At 42.0% G+C, this 25,832-nt stretch overlaps 1 protein-coding gene and 1 long non-coding RNA gene across 5 annotated transcripts in view; one reads left to right on the plus strand and one right to left on the minus strand.

Moving 5' to 3' along the window:
* camkk1a (calcium/calmodulin-dependent protein kinase kinase 1, alpha a) overlaps positions 1-25,832 on the plus strand; it is a 117,589-nt gene that overhangs the window by 35,047 nt on the left and 56,710 nt on the right. For 2 of the 4 annotated variants that reach the window (XM_036937858.2, XM_036937856.2), the window contains exons 3-4: positions 8,325-8,372; positions 14,725-14,778. In XM_036937858.2, the coding sequence (XP_036793753.1) occupies positions 8,325-8,372; positions 14,725-14,778 (102 nt within the window). Of the gene's footprint in view, positions 1-8,324; positions 8,373-14,724; positions 14,779-17,370; positions 19,180-25,832 lie in introns of those variants that run through there. The other 2 variants (XM_090192837.1, XM_090192836.1) reach the window with 2 other exon arrangements.
* The window catches only part of LOC149979228 (uncharacterized), a 74,873-nt gene that overhangs the window by 1,815 nt on the left and 47,226 nt on the right, over positions 1-25,832 (minus strand). The window lies entirely within an intron of this gene.

The following is a 25,832-nucleotide window of genomic DNA, read 5'->3' on the forward strand; positions in this document are numbered from 1 at the left end:
TTCTTCAACAAAAAGTCCACCACATTTTCGGCAGTGTTGGCCATTCTACCATTCTGGCGGAGAAAACTGCACACTCAAGCTGGTAGCTAGATATCTACTGAAGTTAGTGCAATTTATTTCAATTTTCCTTGCTAACTGGACACAAAAATGATCAGGACTCAAGGTAAGACCCAGATGCAGACTGTCGAAGTAACAATGTTTATTGTAGCAACAGGGAAAAAACAGGTCAAGGCAGGCAGGGGTCGATAATCTGGGGTAGGGCAAAGGTACAGGACGGCAGGCAGGGCCAGGGACAGTAATCCAGAGGTGGAGCAAAGGTACAGTCAAAATCCAGGAGGACGAGAAAAGAGAGGCTGGGAAAAGTTAGGAGCAGACAGGAAACACGCTGGTAAGCTTGAACAAACAAGACGAACTGGAAACAGAGAACACAGGTATAAATACACAGGGAATAATTGGGAAGATGGGCAACACCTGGAGGAGGGTGGAGACGAGCACAAGGACAGGTGAAACAGATCAGGGTGTGACAAAAATAAAGTTCTAAAACCAAGAAAAACAATTTATAATTGAGAAGAGACATACACTGAGTGTGCAAACCTCTGTCCCCTGTAATTACAAAAAACACATTTGAGTTGAATAATATAAAACAAATGCTCAACTATCACTCTTCAATCTTAATCTCTATCCAGCAATGACACAAAGCAACACATAGAACCCCCATAATGCTCTGTGGCAATACTCCAACACAACACACTAGGTTCATTCTCTGATCCTAATTCTATTATTGGATGGATAACATTTCGGTTCATACTGCAAAGCTTTGATTGTTTGGAGGACGTCCTCCGGAAGTGGTGATAGTTACCATGTACGTCTATGAAAGGGAGTGAGGCCTACGAACCTCCTAGATTTTTTTTTATTGAAGTCAATGCAGCCAGAGGAAGACTGAAGTTAGCTGTCCTCCGGCTACACCATGGTGCTACCCTAGACAGTGCTGTTGAGGCTACTGTAGACCTTCGTTGCAAAACAGTGTATTTTATTAAATTTTTTGGGGGGACATGAATATATTTAGTTTTATCTAAAAAGGATAACTTTTTTAATGTTTCACTGTTTATATTTTTATGAAATTTCACTGAGGAGCCTCCACTGCTACAAACCCGGGTTCGATCCCGGGCTGTGTCGCAGCCAACCACAACCGGGAGACCCAAGAGATGGTGCACAATTGGCCCAGCGTCGTCTGGGTTGGGGGAGCATTTGGCAGGCTGGGATGTCCTTGTCCCATCGCGCTCTAGTGACTCTTTGTGTTGGGCCAGGCGCATGCACGCTGACTTTGTTCGCCAGCTGTACGGTGTTTCCGCCGACACATTGGTTCAGCTGGCTTTGGGGTTAAGCGAGCAGCATGTCAAGAAGTAGTGTGGCTTGGAGGGTTCGTGTTTTGGAGGACACATGGCTCTCGACCTTCGCCTCTCCTGAGTTGGTACGGGAGATGCAGCAATGGGACAAGATTGTAACTACCAATTGGAAACCACGACATTGTGGAGAAAAAGGGGTAAATATAATACAAATGTGTTCACCAATTATTTCCACGAATAAAAGAAGAGACATACACTGAGACTGAGTGTGCAAAACATTAGGATATTGAGTTCCTAATATTGAGTTGCACCCCCTGTCTTTTGCCCTCAGAACAGCCTCAATTCGTCAGGGCATGGACTCTACAAGGTGTTGAAAGAGTTCTACAGGGATGCTGGCCCATGTTGACTCCAATGCTTTCCAAAGTTGTGTCAAGTTGGCTGTATGTCCTTCGGGTGGTGGACCATTCTTGATACACACTGGAAACGGTTGAGAATGAAAAATCCAGCAGCGTTGCAGTACTTGACACACTCAAACCGGTAGGCCTGGCACCTACTGCCGTACCCCATTCAAAGAGACTTAAGTCTTGTGTCTTGCCCATTGACCCTCTGAATGGCATACATACACAATCCATGTCTCAATTGTCTCAAGACTTAAAAATCCTTCTTTAACCTGTCTCCTCCCCTTCATCTACACTGATTGAAGTGAATTTAACAAGTGACATCAATAAGGGATCATCGCTTTCAACCTAGATTCACCTGGTCAGTCTGTCATGGAAAGAGCAGGTGTTCCTAATGTTTAGTACACTCAGTGAATGTGATCGTGTCTCAATGTAATCAAGGTATGAAATTATTATTTTTTTTTTTGGGGGGGGGGGGGTCATAGTTGTGGTCAATTTGCAGTGTAGAAATTATTATAATTATGTCCTGCCCCCTCGACCGTCCTCTCCGACAACAATCGGCCCGCGGCTGAATCAAGTTCCTACCCCTGACCGACAGTAAAATGGCATGGAGAGAACATGTTTTAACTAAATTATTAAACTGTGGAGTATTTTTCAATGTTTGTCACTGTTTATGTCTGTCTCTTTCTCTCTCGGTCACTATGCTTCGCCTCTCTTTCTTTCTCCTTCCGTACCTTCTTGCTCTATTTTTCTCCCTGCTACTCTTCCCCCCCCCCCCCCCCCCCTCTCCACCATGAGCTTTATTTATGTGGCTTTAATTTCAGTCTCTTGTTGTTAAACCGAGGATTAAAAACAGTATTCTGTAGAGAAACACCCGAAACAAACAATAGAGATACTTTAACAGTATTCGACAAAACACAGCACACAGAAACATGATTACAACCACATCCACAATAGCATCCCACATCCTTTGTCTCATATTTTTTATGTTCCTGTAGAATCTCTCCCTTTTCTCTCTCATCTCTCGTCTTGTCTCTCTCCCCCCACACTCTCTCCTCACTTCCCAACCACAATGACAGCATCTCCTTCCCACTTTTCAGAAAAAAAGCATGAGCAGCATTGTGGCACCAATAAATCTCCCTTCTCTAATTATTGACTCATCACCCGATATTTAGTCAGGGTCGACTAATGTCTAGCTCAGCAGGCCACCATCCTCCCGCAGTACACTCAGGTGTGTGTGTGTGTCTCTGCGCTCACTAAGGGGTTGAAAGAAACTATTGATCACTTTCTCCTACAGGGCCACTTCGAGTTGAGGGACAAAACTAAAATGGAGGTGTAGTTTATACTCTTCTCCACCTCCATGCTAAGTAAACTAATGAGTAGAAAGAGATGATTTTGTTGCCATACTAGCGATGCAGCAGCAGGCTACACAGGATGCTTGTTTGGTTGGAGATTCTCTCAGAGAGCTACAGTATTCATGACTGTGTCTAAGTGTGCGTCCCAAATGACACCCTATTCCCTACATAGCACACTTGTTTCGACCAGTTACTAAATGAGGAACATGATATCCATCCTCCCTGTAAGACATGAGGAGAAATGAGAAATCAATGGACAAGGAGAGGAGGAAGAGATGTGTCAATGGAGAGATGCATAGAAGGAAATGACAGCTCAGCAACTCTCACCCCCCGAGAGGGTAGAAGGGAGTGGAGGGATGGGTGGAGTAATAGGAGGGAGGGAGGAATGGCTTTCTGGGTCATCTGATGCAGTAGCCCATCCGTGACAAGGACTTACAAGTTGTGCGTTCCCGAGATGGCGTTCTGCACACCACAGTTGTGCTGTGCCGTTATTTGCCTGTTTGTGGCCTTCGACCTCATTAACAAGCTGTTTTCGCTGACTGGATGTTTTTTGTTTGTTGTACCATTCTCGGTAAACCCTAGACACTGTTGTGCGTGAAAAGCCCAGGAGGCCAGACATTTTTGAGATACTGGAAACCAGTGGTTTAAAGTACTACGTAAGTCATTATTTTGGGGATCTGTGCTTTACTTTACTATTTATAGTTTTTAAAACTTTTACTTTTACTTCACTACATTCCTAAAGAAAATAATGCACTTTTTACTCCATACATTTTCCCTGACAGCCAGAAGTACTCGTTACATTTTGAATGGCTAGCAGGACAGGAAAATGCTCAAATTCATGCACTTATCAAGAGAACATCCCTGGTCATCCCTATTGTGTCTTATCTGGCGGACTCACTGAACACATGCTTCGTTTGTAAATTGTCTGAGTGTTGGAGTGTGCCCCTGGCTATCGTAAATAAAAAAAACAAGAAAATTGTGCCGTCTGGTTTGCTAAATATAAGGAATTTGAAATTATTTATACTTTTACTTTTAATACTTAAGTATATATTAGCAATTACATTTGCTTTTGATACTTAAGTATATTTAAAACCAAATACTTTTAGACTTTTATTCAAGTAGTATTTTATATGGGTGACTTTCACTTTTACTTGAGTAATTTTCTATGAATGTATCTTTACTTTTATTCAAGTATGACATTTGGGTACTTTTTCCACCACTGACTGGAACTGGCACGCCTGGCACCGATGATCATACAACGCTCAATGTCACTTAGGTCAGTCGTTTTGCCCATTCTAACATTCAATCGAACACTAACTGAATGCCTCGATGCCTGTCTGCCTGCTTTATATAGCAAGCCACGGCCACGTGACTCACTGTCTGTTTGAGTTAACAATTTTAGTGAATGAGGTGGTTTACCTAATAAACTGAGTATATATCATAAGGCCTTTAGTTGAGGGCCTAGTTATACCATTACACAGTGGTGTTAGGAAACCCCTGGTTTATATGCCACATCTGGCCTGCAAGTCACATTATGTTGGCTTGCAAAGTGATGTGTAATTCCTATTGGAATCCAGCCAGTGTTAGGATATCCAACAAGTGACATTTTTTATCACCTGCAACCTGCATTCAGACTGACTGCCAGGGTAGGGAAGATTGAATACTGAGACTACCTCAATGATCTAAACTGGAACAACAATCTCAGTAATGGGTGCAATAAGTCCAACTACTAACAGATTAGTTTAGTTTAAAAAAAAACTTTATCTTTGGCTGATTAATGTTATGCTACACAATCAATGAACATGGCCGTCATTGTAAAATAAGAATTTGTTCTTAACTGACTTGCCTCGTTAAACAAAGGTTCAACAAAAATAAAAACATGCAAAAACACTGTGTGGTCCTTCAACATGGCCCAGCTCTTTATCCATCAGCTCCTCAGATACAGTATATACTGCAGTGGAGAGTCACTGAGCATGCGCCAGCTGGACCTGGCACAATGGGCTAACAACAGTGTCCGGTTTCTCTTTCTCTCTCGCTCTCTCTGTCCCTCTCTTGCTCACTCACTTTCACTTCCTGCATCTCACTCCACATACAGTAGCATACCTTACACTCTGAGTCTCACTGTGTGTTTGTGTCTTCATACCTCTTGTAGTACTACGCTTGACCCTCTCTGGCCGTCCCCTGTGCAGTGGCACACGCCACTCATCCCCCGTACTGTACATTCTGTGCTGTACTACACTCCCTCACCCTCTGTGCTGTACTACACTCCCTCACCCTCTGTGCTGTACTACACCACCCCACGTTCTGTGCTGTACTACACTACCTCACCCGTTACACGGTAGATCACTCCCCTCCCCCCTGTGTGTCTGTGACCTGCAGGCTTCTTCCTAGACCTCTAGGTTTCTTCCTAGGATCCTGCCTTCTAGGGAGTTTTTCCTAGCCACTGTGCTCTTCTGCCTCTGCATTGCTTGCTCTCTTTTGGGGTTTAGGCTGGGTATCTGTTTAAGCACTTTGACAACTGCTAATGTAAAACGGGCTTTATAAAATAAGTTTGATTATTTGATTGACTGTATCCAGGGCTTAGTTTCAGCCCCATTCAGACTGCAAACATGCTCACGGCTCCAGTGCAGTGCCCCAGTTTCAGGGGCCCAGGATCTGGGATGTCTAAGCCTAAACCACAGCTGTCTCACCGTAATGAGAGAACTCCACTCAATGTTCTCGCTCTTTCCCTTTCACTCTGTCTCTATCTCTATCGATCAACCCAACAGAGCAGACTAGCAACAGCATCCAGTTTGAATCCCCACCTTTCTCATTATTTTTCCTTACTTCTCTCCCTCTTTATTTTAATTTTCCTTGGTCTGTCCATCTCTCTCTCTCTCTCGTGTGTCTCTCTCTCTCTCTCATGTGTGTATGTGTGTATATGTGTATATATTTATTTATTTATATTTCACTCATGTGCTCTTTCCTCTTATGTTGTTGATGTGCTGTTGGGTCTTGACCCTATAGAACCCCACACTGGAGGTGTCATAATACCATAAAACCTAGCGGTCCAACAGGGCGATTTTAGAAACACTTAAAATAAGGTCTGTGTTTCGTGTAGGCTTAGCCTGATGTAAGGTTTAAATTCTCTTTCTCTTGATCGACCCGACTCCGAAAGAGCGGTCGAGCTTCCCTCTCCCTTCCTTTCTTTCACTATTTTCTGTCTGTCCATCTGTCCTCTCTCTATATACAGTGGGGCAAAAAAGTATTTAGTCAGCCACCATTTGTGCAAGTTCTCCCACTTAAAAAGATGAGAGGCCTGTAATTTTCATCATAGGTACACTTCAACTATGACAGACAAAATTAGGAAAAAAAATCCAGAAAATCACATTGTAGGATTTTTTATTAATTTATTTGCAAATTATGGTGGAAAATAAGTATTTGGTCACCTACAAACAAGCAAGATTTCTGGCTCTCACAGACTTGTAACTTCTTCTTTAAGAGGCTCCTCTGTCCTCCACTCGTTACCTATATTAATGGCACCTGTTTGAACTTGTTATCAGTATAAAAGACACCTGTCCACAACCTCAAACAGTCACACTCCAAACTCCACTATGGCCAAGACCAAAGAGCTGTCAAAGGACACCAGAAACAAAATTGTAGACCTGCACCAGGCTGGGAAGACTGAATCTGCAATAGGTAAGCAGCTTGGTTTGAAGAAATCAACTGTGGGAGCAATTATTAGGAAATGGAAGACATACAAGACCACTGATAATCTCCCTCGATCTGGGGCTCCACGCAAGATCTCACCCTGTGGGGTCAAAATTATCACAAGAATGGTGAGCAAAAATCCCAGAACCACACGGGGGGACCTAGTGAATGACCTGCAGAGAGCTGGGACCAAAGTAACAAAGCCTACCATCAGTAACACACTACGCCGCCAGGGACTAAAATCCTGCAGTGCCAGACGTGTCCCCCTGCTTAAGCCAGTACATGTCCAGGCCTGTCTGAAGTTTGCTAGAGAGCATTTGAATGATCCAGAAGAAGATTGGGAGAATGTCATATGGTCAGATGAAACCAAAATATAACTTTTATAACTCGTCGTGTTTGGAGGACAAAGAATGCTGAGTTGCATCCAAAGAACACCATACCTACTGTGAAGCATGGGGGTGGAAACATCATGCTTTGAGGCTGTTTTTCTGCAAAGGGACCAGGACGACTGATCCGTGTAAAGGAAAGAATGAATGGGGCCATGTATCGTGAGATTTTGAGTGAAAACCTCCTTCCATCAGCAAGGGCATTGAAGATGAAATGTGGCTGGGTCTTTCAGCCTGACAATGATCCCAAACACACCGCCCTGGCAACGAAGGAGTGGCTTCGTAAGAAGCATTTCAAGGTCCTGGAGTGGCCTAGCCAGTCTCCAGATCTCAACCCCGTAGAAAATCTTTGGAGGGAGTTGAAAGTCCGTGTTGCCCAGCAACAGCCCCAAAACATCACTGCTCTAGAGGAGATCTGCATGGAGGAATGGGCCAAAATACCAGCAACAGTGTGTGAAAACCTTGTGAAGACTTACAGAAAACATTTGACCTCTGTCATTGCCAACAAAGGGTAAATAACAAAATATTGAGAAACTTTTGTTATTGACCAAATACTTATTTTCCACCATAATTTGCAAATAAATTCATTAAAAATCCTACAATGTGATTTTCAGATTTTTTTTTTTTTCCTTATCATTTTGTCTGTCATAGTTGAAGTGTAGCTATGATGAAAATTACAGACCATCTTTTTAAGTGGGAGAACTTGCACAATTGGTGGCTGACTAAATACTTTTTTGTCCCACTGTGCATAAATATATATATTTTATTATTATTATTATGTTTTTCTCTCTCTCCTCTTCTTTCTATCTCTCTCTGCCCTGTTTAACTCCTCTTTGCTCCTCTCTCTGCCTTGTCCCTTGTTGACTACATGCATTATCAGTGGTTGCTATGGAGCTCCAAGCAGTTTATACAGCACTGTAATGGATGTATGACTGTAAACTGAATTCAGTGGCCGTAGGCATCACTAATAACATCTCTAAAATGAGCTAGTCAGTGGAGAACATATTGTTCATGAATCCAACGCTGTATTTGAGTCATCCAATGTTCTATTTCTCTCCTCAGGTGGATATGGTAGATGGATGAATCATCCTCTCTCTTCTTTCATATATTCTCGTTTAATGTCATCCCTTTGTTTTCTTCCTCCTGCAGAACTGTATCCAGCTGAACCAGTACAAGCTGAAGAGTGAGATTGGAAAGGTGAGCCTTGAACTAATTCAGAAATGCAGAATACCCTGTCTTCAATCAATCACCTTTCTGATATTTGTACATCATGTTCTTTTACAATTGTGTCCTTGTTGTATCGAACTGTCTGCTATCATTGGCACTAAATACAAATTCATTAATGAATAAACTATTCTAATCAATATTATCCCTAAGCAGAATAGCCCACCTTCTATCAACACTGTTGGTGGTATCCCTGGCCTGGCTCTGTCTGTTTGTCTGCCTCTTTCTGTGCCTGTGTCTGCCTTTTCAGTCCGGATAGACTTATGTAACTATCAGAGAGGATCAATAGATTGTAATGTACATTAACCTTTAGAGGGCCTGGCCATCAATACAAGAGGCCCATATTTTAGATTTACAGTAGTAGCTGTTCAATCTACAGTGCATTCGGAAAGTATTCAGACCCCTTGACTTTTTTCCACATTTTGTTACGTTACAGGCTTATTCTAAAATGGATTAAATATTTTCCCCCACTCATCAATCTACACACAATACCCCATACTGACAAAGCAAAAACTGTTTTTTAGAAATGTTTGCATATGTATTTTTTTTTTAAACAACTGAGATCCAACATTTGCATAAGTATTCAGACCCTTTACACAGAACTTTGTTGAAGCACTTTTAGCAGTGATTACAGCCTCAAGTTTTTTGGGGTATGATGCTACATGCTTAGCACACCTGTGTTTTGGGGAGTTTTTCCCCATTCTTCTCTGCAGTTCCTCTCAAGCTTTGTCAGATTGGATGGGAAGTGTTGCTGCACAGCTATTTTCAGGTCTCTCCAGAGATGTTAGATCGGGTTCAAGTCCGGACTCTGGCTGGGCCACTCAAGGACATTCAGAGACTTGTCCCGAAGTCATGCCTGCGTTGTCCTGGATGTGTGCTTAGGGTTGTTGTCCTGCTGGAAGGTGAACCTTCGCCCCGGTCTGAGGTCCTGAGCACTCTGGAGCAGGCTTTCATCAAGGATCTCTCTGTACTTTGCTCCGTTAATCTTTCCCTTGATCCAATATCGGTTTCATCAGACCAGAGAATCTTGTTTCTCATGGTCTGAGAGTCCTTTAGTTTCCTTTTGGCAAATTCCAAATGGCTGTCATGTGCCTTTTACTAAGGAGTGGTTTCCGTCTGGCCACAATACCATAAAGGCCTAATTGGTGGAGTGCTACAGAGATGGTTGTCCTCTGGAAGGTTCTCCCATCCCCACAGAACTCTGGAGCTCTGTCAGAGTGACCATCGGGTTCTTGGTCACCTCCTTGACCCAGGCCCCTCTCCCCTGATTTCTCAGTTTGGCCGGGCGGCCAGCTCGTGGAAGAGTCTTGGTGGTTCCAAACTTTTTCCATTTGAGAATGATACTGTGTTCTTGGGAACCTTCAATGTTGCCAATTTTTTTTGGTACCCTTCCCCAGATCTGTGCCTCGACACAATCCTGTTTCGGAACTCTACGGATAATTCCTTTGACCTCATTGGCTTGGTTTTTGCTCTGACATGCACTGTCAACTGTAGGACCTTATATAGACAGGTATGTGCCTTTCCAAATCATGTCCAATCATTTGATTTTACCACAGGTGGACTCCAATCTCAAGTATGATCAATGGAAACAGGATGCAACTGAGCTCAATTTTGAGTCTCATAGCAAAGGGTCTGAATAGTGATGGAAGTAAGGTATTTCTGTTTTTTTATATATATATATATATATATATATATATATATATATATATATATATATATATATATATATATATATAAATTAGCAAAAATGTCTAAACCTGTTTTCGCTTTGTCATTATGGGGTATTGTTTTGAGATTGGAGAACACATTGGGAGGGATCTTAGACCATTCCTCCATATAGAATATTTCTAGATCCTTGATATCCTTTGTCTGTGCCTATTGACTGCCCATGTCAATTCAAACCACAGATTTTCAATGTGTCCGGAGACTGAGATGGCCATTGCAAAATGTTCATTTTGTTTCAATTAACAAGTTCCAAGTTGCAGCCTCCTGGCAGAGGCAACCAGGTTTTGGGCAACATTTTTCTGGTACTTTATGATTCCTCTTTTCCACACCAATCCCACCAATGGTCAGATGACATGAAAATAGAGATCTTTGGCCACGCACACCAGTGGTAGGTTTGGCCTTAAAAAGAGGAATCATATGCAGAAAAGAACCACACATCTATTGTAAAATATGGTGGTGGATTTTTATCACAGTAGACCTGATCCAATGGTAGTTTATCTTTAGGATGATAACCCAGGCTATCTGTACTGTCTCTCCCATATTATGAAAGGCTCTGAATGAGTCATGTTGCTTTGATCAGAACCTGAATCATACAGTATAGCTTGCCCATGAATCACCTCATCCTGCTTTACTACAGAATACAGTATTATGATATAAAAGGTGAAACTGGGGCCTCCCGAGTGGTGTAACCGTCTAAAGCACTGAATCGCAGTGTTAGAGGTGTTACTATAGACCCGGGTTCATTCCCGGGTTGTGCCACAACTGGCCGGGGCCCGGGAGTCCCATAGAATGGCGGGAGTCCCATAGTCCCCAAGGAGTCGGGGCCCGGTAGTCCCATAGTCCTATGGGCTGGGTGCCTGTAGCCTGAGCGGTGTTTCCTCCAACACATTGATGAGGCTGACTTCTGGGATAAGGAGCTCGGTTAGGCGGGTCATGTTTCGGAGGACGCATGACTCCTCCTTCACCTCTCCCGAGCCCGTTGCAGCGATGAGACAATATTTTTTTTAAATTGGAGAAAAAAGGGGGGAGGAAATAATATACACTGCTCAAAAAAATAAAGGGAACACTAAAATAACACATCCTAGATCTGAATGAATGAAATATTCTTATTAAATACTTTTTTCTTTACATAGTTGAATGTGCTGACAACAAAATCACACAAATGATCAAAGGAAATCAAATTTATCAACCCATGGAGGTCTGGATTTGCAGTCACACTCAAAATTAAAATGGAAAACCACACTACAGGCTGATCCAACTTCGATGTAATGTCCTTAAAACAAGTCAAAATGAGGCTCCGTAGTGTGTGTGGCCTCCACGTGCCTGTATGACCTCCCTACAATGCCTGGGCATGCTCCTGATGAGGTGGCGTATGGTCTCCTGAGGGATCTCCTCCCAGACCTGGACTAAAGCATCCACCAACTCCTGGACAGTCTGTCGTGCAATGTGGCGTTGGTGGATGGAGCAAGACATGATGTACTCAATTGGATTCATGTCTGGGGAACGGGTGGGCTAGTCCATAGCATCAATGCCTTCCTCTTGCAGGAACTGCTGACACACTCCAGCCACATGAGGTCTAGTATTGTCTTGCATTAGGAGGAACCCAGGGCCAACCGCACCAGCATATGCTCTCACAAGGGGTCTGAGGATCTCATCTCGGTACCTAATGGCAGTCAGGCTACCTCTGGCGAGCACATGGAGGGCTTTGCGGCCCCCCAAAGAAATGCCACCCCACACCATGACTGACCCACCGCCAAACCGGTCATACTGGAGGATGTTGCAGGCAGCAGAACGTTCTCCACGGCATCTCCAGACTGTCACGTCTTTCACATGTGCTCAGTGTGAACCTGCTTTCATCTGTGACGAGCACAGGGCGCCAGTGGCGAATTTGCCAATCTTGCTGTTCTCTGGCAAATGCCAAACGTCCTGCACGGTGTTGTGCTGTAAGCACAACCCCCACCTGTGGACGTCGGGCCTTCATACCACTCTCATGGAGTCTGTTTCTGACCGTTTGAGCAGACACATGCATATTTGTGGCCTACTGGAGGTCATTTTGCAGGGCTCCTTGCACAAAGGCGGAGGTAGCGGTCCTGCTGCTGGGTTGTTGCCCTCCTACGACCTCCTCCACGTCTCCTGATGTACTGCCCTGTCTCCTGGTAGCGCCTCCATGCTCTGGACACTACGCTGACACACAGCAAACCTTCTTGCCACAGCTCGCATTGATGTGCCATCCTGGATGAGCTGCACTACCTGAGCCACTTGTGTGGGTTGTAGACTCCGTCTCATGCTACCACTAGAGTGAAAGCACCGCCAGCATTCAAAAGTGACCAAAACATCAGCCAGGAATCATAGGAACTGAGAAGTGGTCTGTGGTTATCACCTGCAGAACAACTTCTTTATTGGGGGTGTCTTGCTAATTGTCTATAATTTCCACCTGTTGTCTATTCCATTTGCACAACAGCATGTGAAATTTATTGTCAATCAGTGTTGCTTCCTAAGTGGACAGTTTGATTACACAGAAGTGTGATTGACTTGGAGTTACATAGTGTTGTTTAAATGTTCCCTTTATTTTTTTGAGCAGTGTATATACAGTGGCAAGAAAAGGTAGGTGAACCCTTTGGAATTACCTGGATTTCTGCATAAAATGGTCATAACATTTGATCTGATCTTCATCTAAGTCACAAGAATAGACAAACATAGTGTTCTTAAACTAATAACACACAAGTTAATGTATTTGTCTTGTCTATATTGAATACATCATTTAAACATTCAGTGTAGGTTGGAAAAAGTATGTGAACCCCTAGGCTAATGACTTCTCTAAAAGCTAATTGGAGTCAGGAGTCAGCTAACCTGGAGTCCAATCAATGAGCCGAGATTAGAGATGTTGATTAGAGCTGCCTTGCCCTATAATAAAACACTCACAAAATGTCAGTTTGCTATTCACAAGAAGCATTGCCTAATGTGAACCATGCCTCAAACAAAAGAGATCTCAGAAGACCTACGATTAAAAATTGTTGACTTGCATAAAGCTGGAAAGGGTTACAAAAATGTCTCTAAAAGCCTTGATTTTCATCAGTCCACGGTAAGAAAAATAGTCTATAAATGGAGACTGTTCAGCAGTGTTGCTATTCTCCCTACGAGTGGCCGTCCTGCAAAGATGACTGCAAGAGCACAGCGCAGAATGCTCATTGAGGATATGAAGACTCCTAGAGTGTCAGCTAAAGACTTACAGAAATCTCTGAAATTGTAAAATCTCTGACAATACGTAAAACACTAAACAAGAATGGTGTTCATGGGAGGACATTTTCATTTGTCTCCGTGTCTGTTGGAAAGCAGACTGAACAAAGTTTTCCTCTTGGATTTTGCCTGTGCTTAACTCTATTCCTTTCTTTTTATCCTAAAAAACTCAGTAGTCCTTACTGATGACAAGCATAACCATAACAAGATGCAGCCACCACCTTGCTTGAAAATATGAAGAGTGGTACTCAGTGATGTGTGGTGTTGGATTTGCCCCAAACAGAGCACTTTGTATTCAGGACAAAAAGTAAATTTCTTTGCCCCATTCTTTGCAGTATTTCTTTAGTGCCTTATTGCAATCAGGATGTATGTTTTGGAATAGTTTTATTATGTACAGGCTTCCTTCTGTTCACTCTGTCATTTATGTGGAGTAACTACAATGTGTTAGATCCATCCTCAGTTTTCTCCTATCACAGCCATTATTAAACTCTAACTGTTTTAAAATCACCATTGGCCTCATGGTGAAATCCCTGCGCGGTTTCCTTCCTCTCAGGCAACTGAGTTAGGAAGGGCATCTGTATCTTTGCAGTGACTGGGTGTATTGACACATTCATAATTAATAACTTCACAATGCTCAAAGGGATATTCAATGTCTGCTTTTTTTTAACACATCTTCCAATAGGTGCACTTGTTTGGGAACCATTGGAAAACCTCCCTGTTTTTTGTGGTTGAATCTGTGCTTGAAATTCACTGCTCGAATGTGAGACCTTACAATTATCTGTATGTGGGGTACAGAGATGAGGTAGTCATTTAAAAATCATGTTAAAACACTATTATTCTACAGAGATTGAGTAAACACAATTTATTATTTTTCCTTTATTTTACTAGGCAAGTCAGTTATGAACAAATTTTATTTTCAATGACGGCCTAGGAACAATGGGTTAACTGCCTGTTCAGGGGCAGAACGACAGATTTTGTACCTTGTCTGCTCTAACCACTAGGCTACCCTGCCGCCCCGCATTATTATGTGACTTGTTAAGCACATTTTTACTCCTGAACCTATTTAGGTTTGCCATAACAAAAGGGTTGAATACTTATTTACTCAAGACATTTTAGCTTTTAATTTTTAATTAATTTGTAAACATTTCTTAAAACGTAATTCCACTTTGAAATGATGGATTATTGTGTGTAGATCAGTGACACAAAATCTCAATGTAATCCATTTTAAATGCAGGCTTTAACACAACAAAATGTGAATAAAGTTAAGGGATGTGAATACTTTCTGGCACTATGTTATTGCATTGAATGATTAAATATGTTATAATATTGACATCTATCTTTTTCCTCTCCTGTGACTTTGCAGGGCTCCTACGGGGTGGTCAAACTGGCCTACAATGAGGATGACGACAAACACTATGCAAGTTGTGTGTGTGTGTGTGTGTGTGTGTGTGTGTGGCCCTCTTTCTCCTAAAAGGAGACAATTATGATCCATTAACCATTTTCAGCTCTTTGTAAAGTGGAATGCTTTGTTAGCTTGATAGGTTAATGGCCCAACTCAAGGCTTTTTATCTGCCTGCACACTGTCTTTGTTGCCCCCAGTGTGTGTGTGCGTGTGTCGTGCGTGCATGCGCATATTTGCGGCTCACGTCAATGGTGTTGATGCCAAGCAATTATGTCAGAGGGAATTGGTTCCCCGTTCCCCATGTTAGTGCTCATACTAGCAGGGAGATGGCCTGTAAATGCATGGACAATTGCATGTTATTACAGCTTTATCAGACCCTATCCCCTGCATGGTTCACAACAGAGACAGACTGGTCTTATCTGGAGAGTGATAGGGAGACAGGGGAGAGAGAGGGGGGTGAGAACGAGAGAGAAGGGGAGATAGAGGTGGACAGAGAGAGAGAGGTGTGGGAGAGATATACAGAGGGATGAGAGAAAAGGGAGTAGAGAGGGAGATAGAGGCTTGCTCCTGGCATCGGAGACCTTGCAAACACTCTCCTCTGCTCCGCTCCACCCTGGCTGCCGGAGAAGGAGAGATTGTTGACAGAAAGATGGAGATGAGGAGAAGATTGGCACCTGCCAGGGTTTAATTCTATTTCCTGGCATTCAAACTTGGCTCCACACTGTATTGATTGGATCTGTGCATCTGTGCCCACAGTGGGAGCTCAGCCCCTACACACAGACACACACACGGACCAGTAATCTTCACACACACACACACACACACACACAGAGCACAATACCAGTCACCTTATCACGGCAACGGGGAAGGCTTCCATGCAACAGAAATGCCAAGTACATATTTTGATTTTGCAACAGATTATTTTGTATTTTAGGATTTTGATGTCCAGTTTTGCATGCTAGAATCACTTAAACAAACTAGCCAGATTATCATCTCGGATGTTCTCTCTCTCTGTGTTTGTGTATGTTTGTGAGTGTGTGTGAGTGAGTGTTTCGCTCAGCCCGTGTTGTAATTACAATGCTGACGAAGCTGTTACCTTGTCTCAGCCAACGTGACTGGCAGAGGTCCAGTACCATTGAGGTCTGGCAATATTAGAGGGACTCGAGCTCTACCAGGCTCCAATCTCTGCAGCGTTCGCTCATTTCGCATACTGCTAAAAAAAAAGAGCAGTGGGGAATAATTAGGAGTATCCCTGGTCCCTGGTTTTGTCTCTGGGGCTCCAGTCTGTTGTTCGGAAGGACGCATGCATGCACACACCTCCCTGACCACTGGGCTGACAGTGTCCCTAGACTACGGGGTGGTGGATACTAGGGTTGCAAAGGGTCGGAAACTTTCCGGTAAATTTCCCAACATTTTCCATGGGAAGTGAAGCCCGGGAATTCTTAAATTCATCAAAAAAGTTAGCTTATAACGGTGAACTTTTTTTTTGTGGGATACACATAAGGCAATTCTAGGTCTTGTGGCATATTTTGGTTAAACTATCCCCAATTCAATGGAATTGCAATCCTCTGCATGCACAGTGCATTCTTCCATCACATGTACAGCTGATTCTCAAGATCTTGCACACTAATGAGATGCTATTGAGCCCACACTACTACACTGAGCCAAGGACTACATGCTTTCTGGTAAGTTTTGATTACAATACTGGGTGGGGTGAATATATTTTATTTGACATACATGATTTTTTGTTAACTAGTAAATAGTAGCCAACAGCAGAGTGTGTTAAAATCAGGCGCTGTGTTCTAAGGCACTGCATCGCACTGCTAGCTGTGACACTAGAGATGCTGGGTCCAGGCTCTGTCGCAGCTGGCCGTGACCGGGAGACCCATGGGGCGGCGTACAATTGGCCCAGCGTCGTCTGGGTTAGGGGAGGGTTTGGCCGGCAGGGATCTTCATCAGATGACACTTGTAGGACTTCATGTTACACAATACATGTATGTTTTGTTCGATAATATTTTGTCCAAAAATCTCATTTTACATTGCCGTGTTATGTTCAGTAGTTCCAAAACATGCGGTGATTTTGCAGAGCCACATCAATTCACAGAAATACTCATAATAAACATTGATAATAGATACAACTATTATACATGGAACTTTAGAAAAACTTCTCGTTAATGCAACCGCTGTGTCAGATAAAAAATAAAAAAAACTTTATGGAAAAAGCATAACCTGGGTACGGCGCTCAGAGCCCAAACCAGCCAAAGAAATATCCGCCATGTTGGAGTCAACAGAAGTCAGAAATAGCATTATAAATATTCACTTACCTTATATGATCTTCATCAGAATGCACTCCCAGGAATCCCAGTTCCACAATAAATGTTTGATTTGTTCGATAAAGTTCATAATTTATGAACACCTCCTTTTGTTAGGGCGTTTAGTAAACAACTCGAAACTCACGAGGCGCGGGCAAGTCCAGCGGAAATATCGGATGAAAATTCTTATATACTGGTCGTAGAAACATATCAAACGATGTATAGAATCCATTTTTAGGATGTTTTTATCATAAATGTTCAATAATGTCCCAACCGGAGAATTCCTTTGTCTGCAGAAAAGCAATGGAACGAAAGGTAACTTTCTCATGACCGCGCATCACGAGCCCGTGGCTCTCTGCCAGACACCTGACTCAATCCCCTCTCATTCAGCCCGCCTTCACAGTAGAAGCCTGAAACAATGTTCTAAAGACTACTGACATCGAGTGGAAGCCTTAGGAAGTGCAAGATGACCAATATCCAAAGGTCTCCTCAATAGGGGCTAAAGTTGAAAAACGACCAACCTCAGATTTCCCACTTCCTGGTTGGATTTTTTTCTCAGGTTTTTGTCTGCCATATGTGTTCTGTTATACTCACAGACATCATTCAAACAGTTTTAGAAACTGCAGAGTGTTTTCTATCCAATACTAATAATATGCATATATTAGCATCTGGGACTGAGTAGCAGGCAGTTTACTCTGGGCACGCTTTTCATTGAAAAGTGAAAATGCTGCCCCCTAGCCCAAACAAATTAAATCATAGTTTTTGCTACCATGTGGGTTTTAGTTTGCTTGAGCCTGCTAACTGAGGAGTGTTAACCTCTCTAGGGTATGTGGGACGCTAGCTGGCCAACATCCAGTGAGATTGCAGAGCGCCAAATTCAAATACAGAAATACTCATTATAAAAATTCAGAAAAGATACAACTATTTTACATAGGTTTAAAGATGAACTTCTTGTGAATCAAACCACTGTGTCAGATTTCAAAAATGCTTTACGGCGAAAGCATACCCTACAATTATTTGAGAACATAGCCCAGCAGACAAATCATTAAACAGTAGCCAGCCAAGTAGAAGAGTTACACAAGTCAGAAATAGAGATAAAATGAATCACTAACATTTGATGATCTACATATGGTTGCACTCAGAAGACATTCATGTATTCAATAAATGTTCCTTTTGTTCGATAAAGTCTCTCTTTATATCCGAAAACCTCTGTTTTGTTTGCGCGTTTTCTTCAGTAATCCACAGGCTCAAACGCAGTAACAACAGGCAGACAAAAAATCCAAATTGTATCCGTAAAGTTCATAGAAACATGTCAAACGATGTTAATATTCAATCCTCAGGTTGTTTTTAGCCTAAATGATCAATAATATTTCAACTGGACAACAACGTTGGTAAACAAGAAAGGCACTCTCTCGGTCGCGCACATGAAAAAGCTCTGTGACATGGCAGGGTCCACTCATTCAGACTGCTCTTACTCCCTCATTTTTCAGAATACAAGCCGGAAACAATTTCTAACAACTGTTGACATATAGTGGAAGGCATAGGAACTGCAATTTGAGTCCTAAGTCAATAGATACTGTAATGGCATTGAATAGAAAACTACAACAACAAAAAATCCTACTTCCTGAATGGATTTTTCTCAGGTTTTCGCCTGCCAAATCAGTTCTGTTATACTCAGACACTTTAGAGTGTTTTCTATCCAAATCTACCAATTGTATGCATATCCTATCTTCTGAGCCTGAGTAGAAGGCAGTTTAATTTGGGCACGCTTTTCATCCAAAATTCCAAATGCTGCCCCCTACCCTAGAGAAGTTAATTCACCTGTTTCCATACATGTTTCATTTTAAAAGATGTATCTTACAAAGGAGTTGTTTAATCTAACTGCTTAACTTTATCTGTACATTGAAATGTATTTGGGATATTTTTACTTTTTTTTCTCATCTATACAGGAAAATGCCAAGGGCATTATCTGATGTGTGGAGACATTTCACTGCAGCTAATGTAGAAGGAAAAGCTGTGTACATTTGCAAATACCGTGCCAAATCATATGGGAAGAATGCAACAAAATCACCTGGAAAAGGAGGGAATCACCTGGCCAAGTGCAGTAAGTTCCCTCGGCGCTCACAACAAGCAACCTCTGACAAAAGTCCATCTACTTCTATTTGAGGGGAAAATTATGAATTAGACACCTTATCGATAGCAACAGCTCATGGTCCTCCTGGAATCAGAAGTTTTGACTCAATGAAGGAATGTAGTCAGAGAAATGCTGATGAATGTCTTGCACGAGCTGTGTTGGCAACTGGTTCACCTCTGATGCTCACAGGCAATGTGTATTGGAAGAGATTTCTGAAAGTTCTTTTCCCAGCATATAACCCTCCAACCAGACATGCTTTATCTACTAATTTGCTGGATGCAGAGCCCAAGTGAAGGTCAGGCAAATCATAGAGAAAGCAGACTGTAATGCAATCATCTCTGATGGGTGGTTGAAAGTTCGTGGGCAAGGAATAATTAACTACATCATCTCCAACACTCAACCAGTATTCTACAAGAGCACAGACACAAGGGACAACAGACACACCAGTGTCTACATTGCAGATGAGCTGAAGGCATTCATCAATGACCTTGGACCACAGAAGGTATTTGCTCTCGTGACAGACAATGCTGCGAACATGAAGGTTGCTTGGTCTAAAGTGGAGTCCTACCCTCACAGCACACCCATTGGCTGTGCTGCTCATGCATTGAATCTGCTCCTCAAGGACGTTATGGCACTGAAAACAATGGACACACTTTACAAGAGAGCCAAGGAAATGGTTAGGTATGTGAAGGGTCATCAAGTTATAGCAGAGATCTACCTTACCAAGCAAAGTGAGAAGAATAAGAGCACCACATTGAAGCAGCTCAGCAACACCCATTGGGGTGGTGTTGTCATTGTGTTTGACAGTCTCCTGGAGGAGAAGGAGTCTCTCAAAGAAATGGCCTAATCACAGTCTGCCGATATGGACAGCCCCATCAAGAGGATCCTCCTGGATTATGTATTTTGGGAGAGAGTGGTAAGCAGCCTGAAACTCCTGAAACCTATAGCTATGAGGGCACAAGGCGAGACACAGATGCAGACACAGGAGGCAGATGGTTAGAGTCTAAGATGTTTATTAACAATCCAAAAGGGGTAGGCAAGAAAATGGTTGTGGACAGGCAAAAGGTCAAAATCAGTTCAGAGTGGTACAGAATGGCCAGGCTCGAGGTCAGGGCAGGCAGAATGTGCAGGCAGAATGTTCAGGCAGGCGGGAATGGAGTCCAGAAAAACAGGCAAAGGTCAAAACCGTGAGGACTAGTAATAGAAAAGCAGACAATCACAAGGACAGGTGAAACAGATCAGGGCGTGACAATAGCAGCAGCCACTGCACGGATTGAGGGAGACAGTGCCATCCTGTCTGAAGTTCAGACTCTGCTTGCAGATGTAAGAGAAGAAATCCGTACTGCCCTGCCCACTTCACTGTTGCTCCAAGCAGAGGAAACTGCTTCTGAAATGCAACAAAAAGCATGAAGACTTCTGCCTGAAGCCCATACACGCCACAGCGTACATGTTGGACCCCAAGTAGACTGGCAAAAGCATCCTGTCTGGTGCAGAGATCAACAAGGCCTATGGTGTCATCACTACCGTGTCTCGCCACCTTGGCCTGGATGAGGGCAAGTTTCTTGGCAGTCTGGCGAAGTACACTTCCAAGCAAGGACTTTGGGATGGAGATGCAATGTGGCAGTCGTGCCAACATATCTCATCAGCCACCTGGTGGAATGGGCTTTGTGGATATGAGGCTCTTTCCCCTGTTGCCTTCATTATCCTCCAAATCCCACCAACATCAGCCACCTCAGTGCGCAACTGGTCCTTGTTTGGGAACACACACACCAAAGCACGCAACAGGCTGACCAATACAAGGGTTGAAAAATTGGTGGACATCTGGGCAAATTTGAGGCTTTTTGAGCCTGACAACAAGCCATCCTCAACAAGGTTGGAACGTGACAGTGAAGGTGAGGCCTCAGAGTCTGATGTTCAAGAGGTGGACATTGAGGAGGTCCAGGGAGAAGACATGGAAGCCTGACAGGAAGACAACCTAAGCTTTAGTTTCTAGACTATCATTTTACAGGTGTATGTTGAAAATGTTTTTGGGAGATGCGATGGATCATTGGGGATCATTCAATATTCCCTTTATTTTCTGGTTCAGTGACATCATCCCATGTGAAGAGTCAACTCATTTAATAATTGAAGTTCAATTCGTAACTAAATCGTTTTTTTGTTTTTTTTCTATTGGTAGGATTTCATTTGCAAGTATGTCTACTTAGACATAAGACATTGATAAGGTAAAAAAAAAAAGTTTATGTTTCTGTCTCCATATGATGTGGTAAATATATCCAATGCAAAAAATATCTACATTTAAATGGTATTAATATTAATTTGCATATAATTCCGCTAATTCCCATATATTCCTGTTAATTCCTCTATTCTCCCGTTAATTCTCATATATTCCCGTTAATTCCCATGGACATTTTCCATCTCTGAATATTCCCCAAAATGTGCAACCCTAGTGGATACAATACACACTGTAAAAATGTTCTAATGACTAACAACCGGTTCCAGCCTCCACTGCTATGGAAATGGTGTACTACAGCAGTGGTTGTGGTTGTCACTGTCTGTCCTCAACGTGTCTGCTGGAGGCAGCAGGCAGGGGGCCAATAAAATATCCTGTTGTCCTTTTACAAGTCATGGATGGAGGATAAAAGCGACATGAATAAGGATATGAGGGTGCAACAGGAAGGGATCGCCAGGAGGCGACCTGCATGGTGTCAGCTGTACAGTACACCACTGTAAACAAGGAGGTTGTTACATTTGATCATTTAAAGTCACTGTCCAGTGTTTTCATTGCCTATAATTAAAGGAACATTTCAAATGTTTTTAAACTTCATATTCATCATCTCCAGCACCACCCTAACATCAACATATGTGAAGATTGCACGTTTCTATGTTTTGTAGTATAAAAGATAAAGGAAGAGAAGTGTTTCCAATGACATCAACCAAATAGTAGACAATTAGTAGACAACTAGTTGGCAACGCCTACTCATAATTGATTAAAATCACATGATGCACACCTTGGAAACACTTATCTTCCTCCAATTTTTACTACAACACCTAGAAATGTAAAATTCTCACATATGTTGATGTTAGGATGGTCCTGGAGATGAATATGACATATCATTTATTTTATTGTTATTACAATATGAGTGAAATTGCTTTACTTACAAAATGTATTTATTAAGTATGTTAAAAAGCTGCTTTTCTGTGTTTAAATAGTGTGGGAATATCCCAACAACAGAATGGTGTGGGTGTATAGTGGTCATGAAATATATTAATGACAATTAAACATCACATTATATGAGGAAATAGCAAGCATTTTTAAACTGTCTGTTTGACATACAAGTTTGAGGTGTGTTTTTTTAGTGTTTTTTCTTTCATTTATGCTTTGTAAACAAATAATTGTATAGGACTAGTCAACAACATTATTTGGGTATGAGTTAACAGAATATACACATTTATAGTGAGATTCTCGCTGGACAGTTACTTTCAAATGTAAATTAAGTTATTTACCAAGTGAACACTCTTAACCAGAGTGACAAAGAGTGCATTCAATTGAAGGAGAGCAGTTCTGGAAACCCTACTGTAGTAGTAGATCAGTGAGATGGTATTTTCTGTCAGTGTTATTTAAATCTGTGTGATTGAAGAAGCATTTTGCTATCTCTTCATGCATTTGTAATCCAGCCTAATTGCACTGTCAGCTTATTGCCACGGGCTCATTGTGTTCTCTCTGGCTCTGTAGTAGTCATAGTAGTAGTGCACTCCCTACCCCGTAGTGTTTTGAAAACAGCAGTTTTGCCTGCATAGGACACACATACACACATGGTTTTCCCCTGACACACCTTTTAATATGCATGACTTTCTCTTCCCTCTCTCTTGTCTCTTCCCTAGTTTCCCTCGCTTTGCTCTGACAAACCAATGCTCCTCAACTTGTCAGCACTACAAATACTCTGTAAATCCCTTTACCAAGGGAGGGATTGTCCTTGAACTCAAGAAAATATAATTTATTTCTGTGGTGGAGAATTCAGATTATGTACGGCTCTTAGCAGTTTGTGTCCTTTAGGAATATTACTTTTATCTGTTGAGAGTCATCAGGACCACCCCAGGCCTTTTGAAAAGCAGATAAGACATATAGGACATCAGTGGACGACTACAGTCGTATATAACTACAAATTTCATCTTGTTCCAAATTTACTTCGATTTGAAATGACCTTTTCAAATTTCTTACATTGAGTTACAAGCAATTAAATAAATACCCTGTAAGTCAAGAAATAAAGTTGGTTCAATAACTTGAAATAATGTCCAAACATATTCTTTACACAAGACTTTCAGATCTAGTTGCCACAATATCATAACCAAGCATTGGCTACCTTAATATATCAGGCTCGTTGCTAGAGGGTTTCCGAAAATGTGGCGCCCGACAACATGACCGGACCCATATGCAGTGAGTGCATAACTCATTAGGGCATCCGGCCGTGGTGCTCAGAATGACAGAAATCACATTTAGATTATGGAAGTAGCGATTTTATCATGTAAATCTTGGTGGGGCAAACATTTTTAAAAGTGGGATGCATGCAAGGAAAACCACTACACAACACTAAACAATACATACATTTCACTATAACGGTAACAAACGGTTCCCACAAACTGTTACGGCCTTCATAAAGCTGACCCAACAGCAGTCCCAACATCTTACCACTGCTACACCTGACTATCAGCGGAGCCTTGTCTGGCGGTGAAACAGTTCATTCAGCCTCATTTACTGTTTAAACAAAAACATAGCTGATATAGCTGATTTACTTAAACAAATGTGGTTTCTACTGACAATTGAGGCGTATAAACTACGACAAGCGGATAAGAGGCAATCTGTAATTTTGATTAAGACATTAATGAGCGAGCTAGGACAGACGTAGTCAATATAACTATTTGTTTAGCACTTTGAAATGTACAGTGACAGAATTCAGAACATGGGCCGTTCTTACAGTGTTATCCCTGTACACCAAGTCAGAACCGTAGGGTAAATAAAGGGGGCATATAAGCAGACAATGAAAGCTCTTACAATATTAATTTATTACATTTCTCTAAAATAGGTTATAGGATACATGTGCACCAAGTCAGAACAGTAGGCAAAATTAAGAGGGGTAAATAGACTAAATTATTAGGGTGAGGTACATGGACTACTAACAACTTACTACACAACGTACATTTAGTATTACTTTCTTAGCTACAGTATACATATCTCCCTGGCATATTACATAATTTATGCAGCAACATACAATACATTTTTGGACACATCTTGTTGTGCTGTGCTCACTTGAACAGGAAGGTGGTCCTTCGTGGGCAAATTCTGTCATCGAAGTCTGGCATTCTCTGGATTCATAAAAGCAGTTGAATCATGATGATGTCGTTGCTCTTCAGGTCGTAGCTCTAGAAAGAGGAATTTACAATTCCGAGTTGGATGACAGTTCAAACCGTATTTTCCCAGTCGGAGCTAATTTATTCCCGACTGCCCAGTTGTCTTGAATTCACTGAAGTCAAGTTTTCGCAGTTCCGATTTAGTAGTTGTTTTGAGCGCGTCACAAACCATGCTTCATTGACAGCATGGCCAATGTTGAATGTTTATAATTTTAAACATGGAAAATATCCCCTATAATGTCAGATTTGGGACCACACAGCCACTCCACTGAATAGCAGGCTAGTGATTGCTTTGCAATGCTTGCAGTTAGCCACTGTCACTGATTCCTTCCAAACCACTCATTGTTGAATTTGCTATTTCCAACTTGTTGTTTAATGTTTATGTCCAATGGCAGATGAGCACCGATATGTTTTATCTATAATTTCTCTTCATTATTTACAGTGCCTTGCGAAAGTATTCGGCCCCCTTGAACTTTGCGACCTTTTGCCACATTTCAGGCTTCAAACATAAAGATATAAAACTGTATTTTTTTGTGAAGAATAACAAAACAAGTGGGACACAATCATGAAGTGGAACGACATTTATTGGATATTTCAAACTTTTTGAACAAATCAAAAACAGAAATTATTCAGCCCCTTTACTTTCAGTGCAGCAAACTCTTTCCAGAAGTTCAGTGAGGATCTCTGAATGATCCAATGTTGACCTAAATGACTAATGATGATAAATACAATCCACCTGTGTGTAATCAAGTCTCCGTATAAATGCACCTGCACTGTGATAGTCTCAGAGGTCCGTTAAAAGCGCAGAGAGCATCATGAAGAACAAGGAACACACCAGGCAGGTCCGAGATACTGTTGTGAAGAAGTTTAAAGCCGGATTTGGATACAAAAAGATTTCCTAAGCTTTAAACATCCCAAGGAGCACTGTGCAAGTGATAATATTGAAATGGAAGGAGTATCAGACCACTGCAAATCTAGCAAGACCTGGCCGTCCCTCTAAACTTTCAGCTCATACAAGGAGAAGACTGATCAGAGATGCAGCCAAGAGTTCCATGATCACTCTGGATGAACTGCAGAGATCTACAGCTGAGGTGGGAGACTCTGTCCATAGGACAACAATCAGTCGTATATTGCACAAATCTGGCCTTTATGGAAGAGTGGCAAGAAGAAAGCCATTTCTTAAAGATATCCATAAAAAGTGTCGTTTAAAGTTTGCC

The sequence above is a fragment of the Oncorhynchus mykiss genome, chromosome 12, assembly GCF_057628025.1.
Source record: "Oncorhynchus mykiss isolate SJ-2025 chromosome 12, ASM5762802v1, whole genome shotgun sequence".
NCBI classification, from domain to species: Eukaryota; Metazoa; Chordata; class Actinopteri; order Salmoniformes; family Salmonidae; genus Oncorhynchus; species Oncorhynchus mykiss.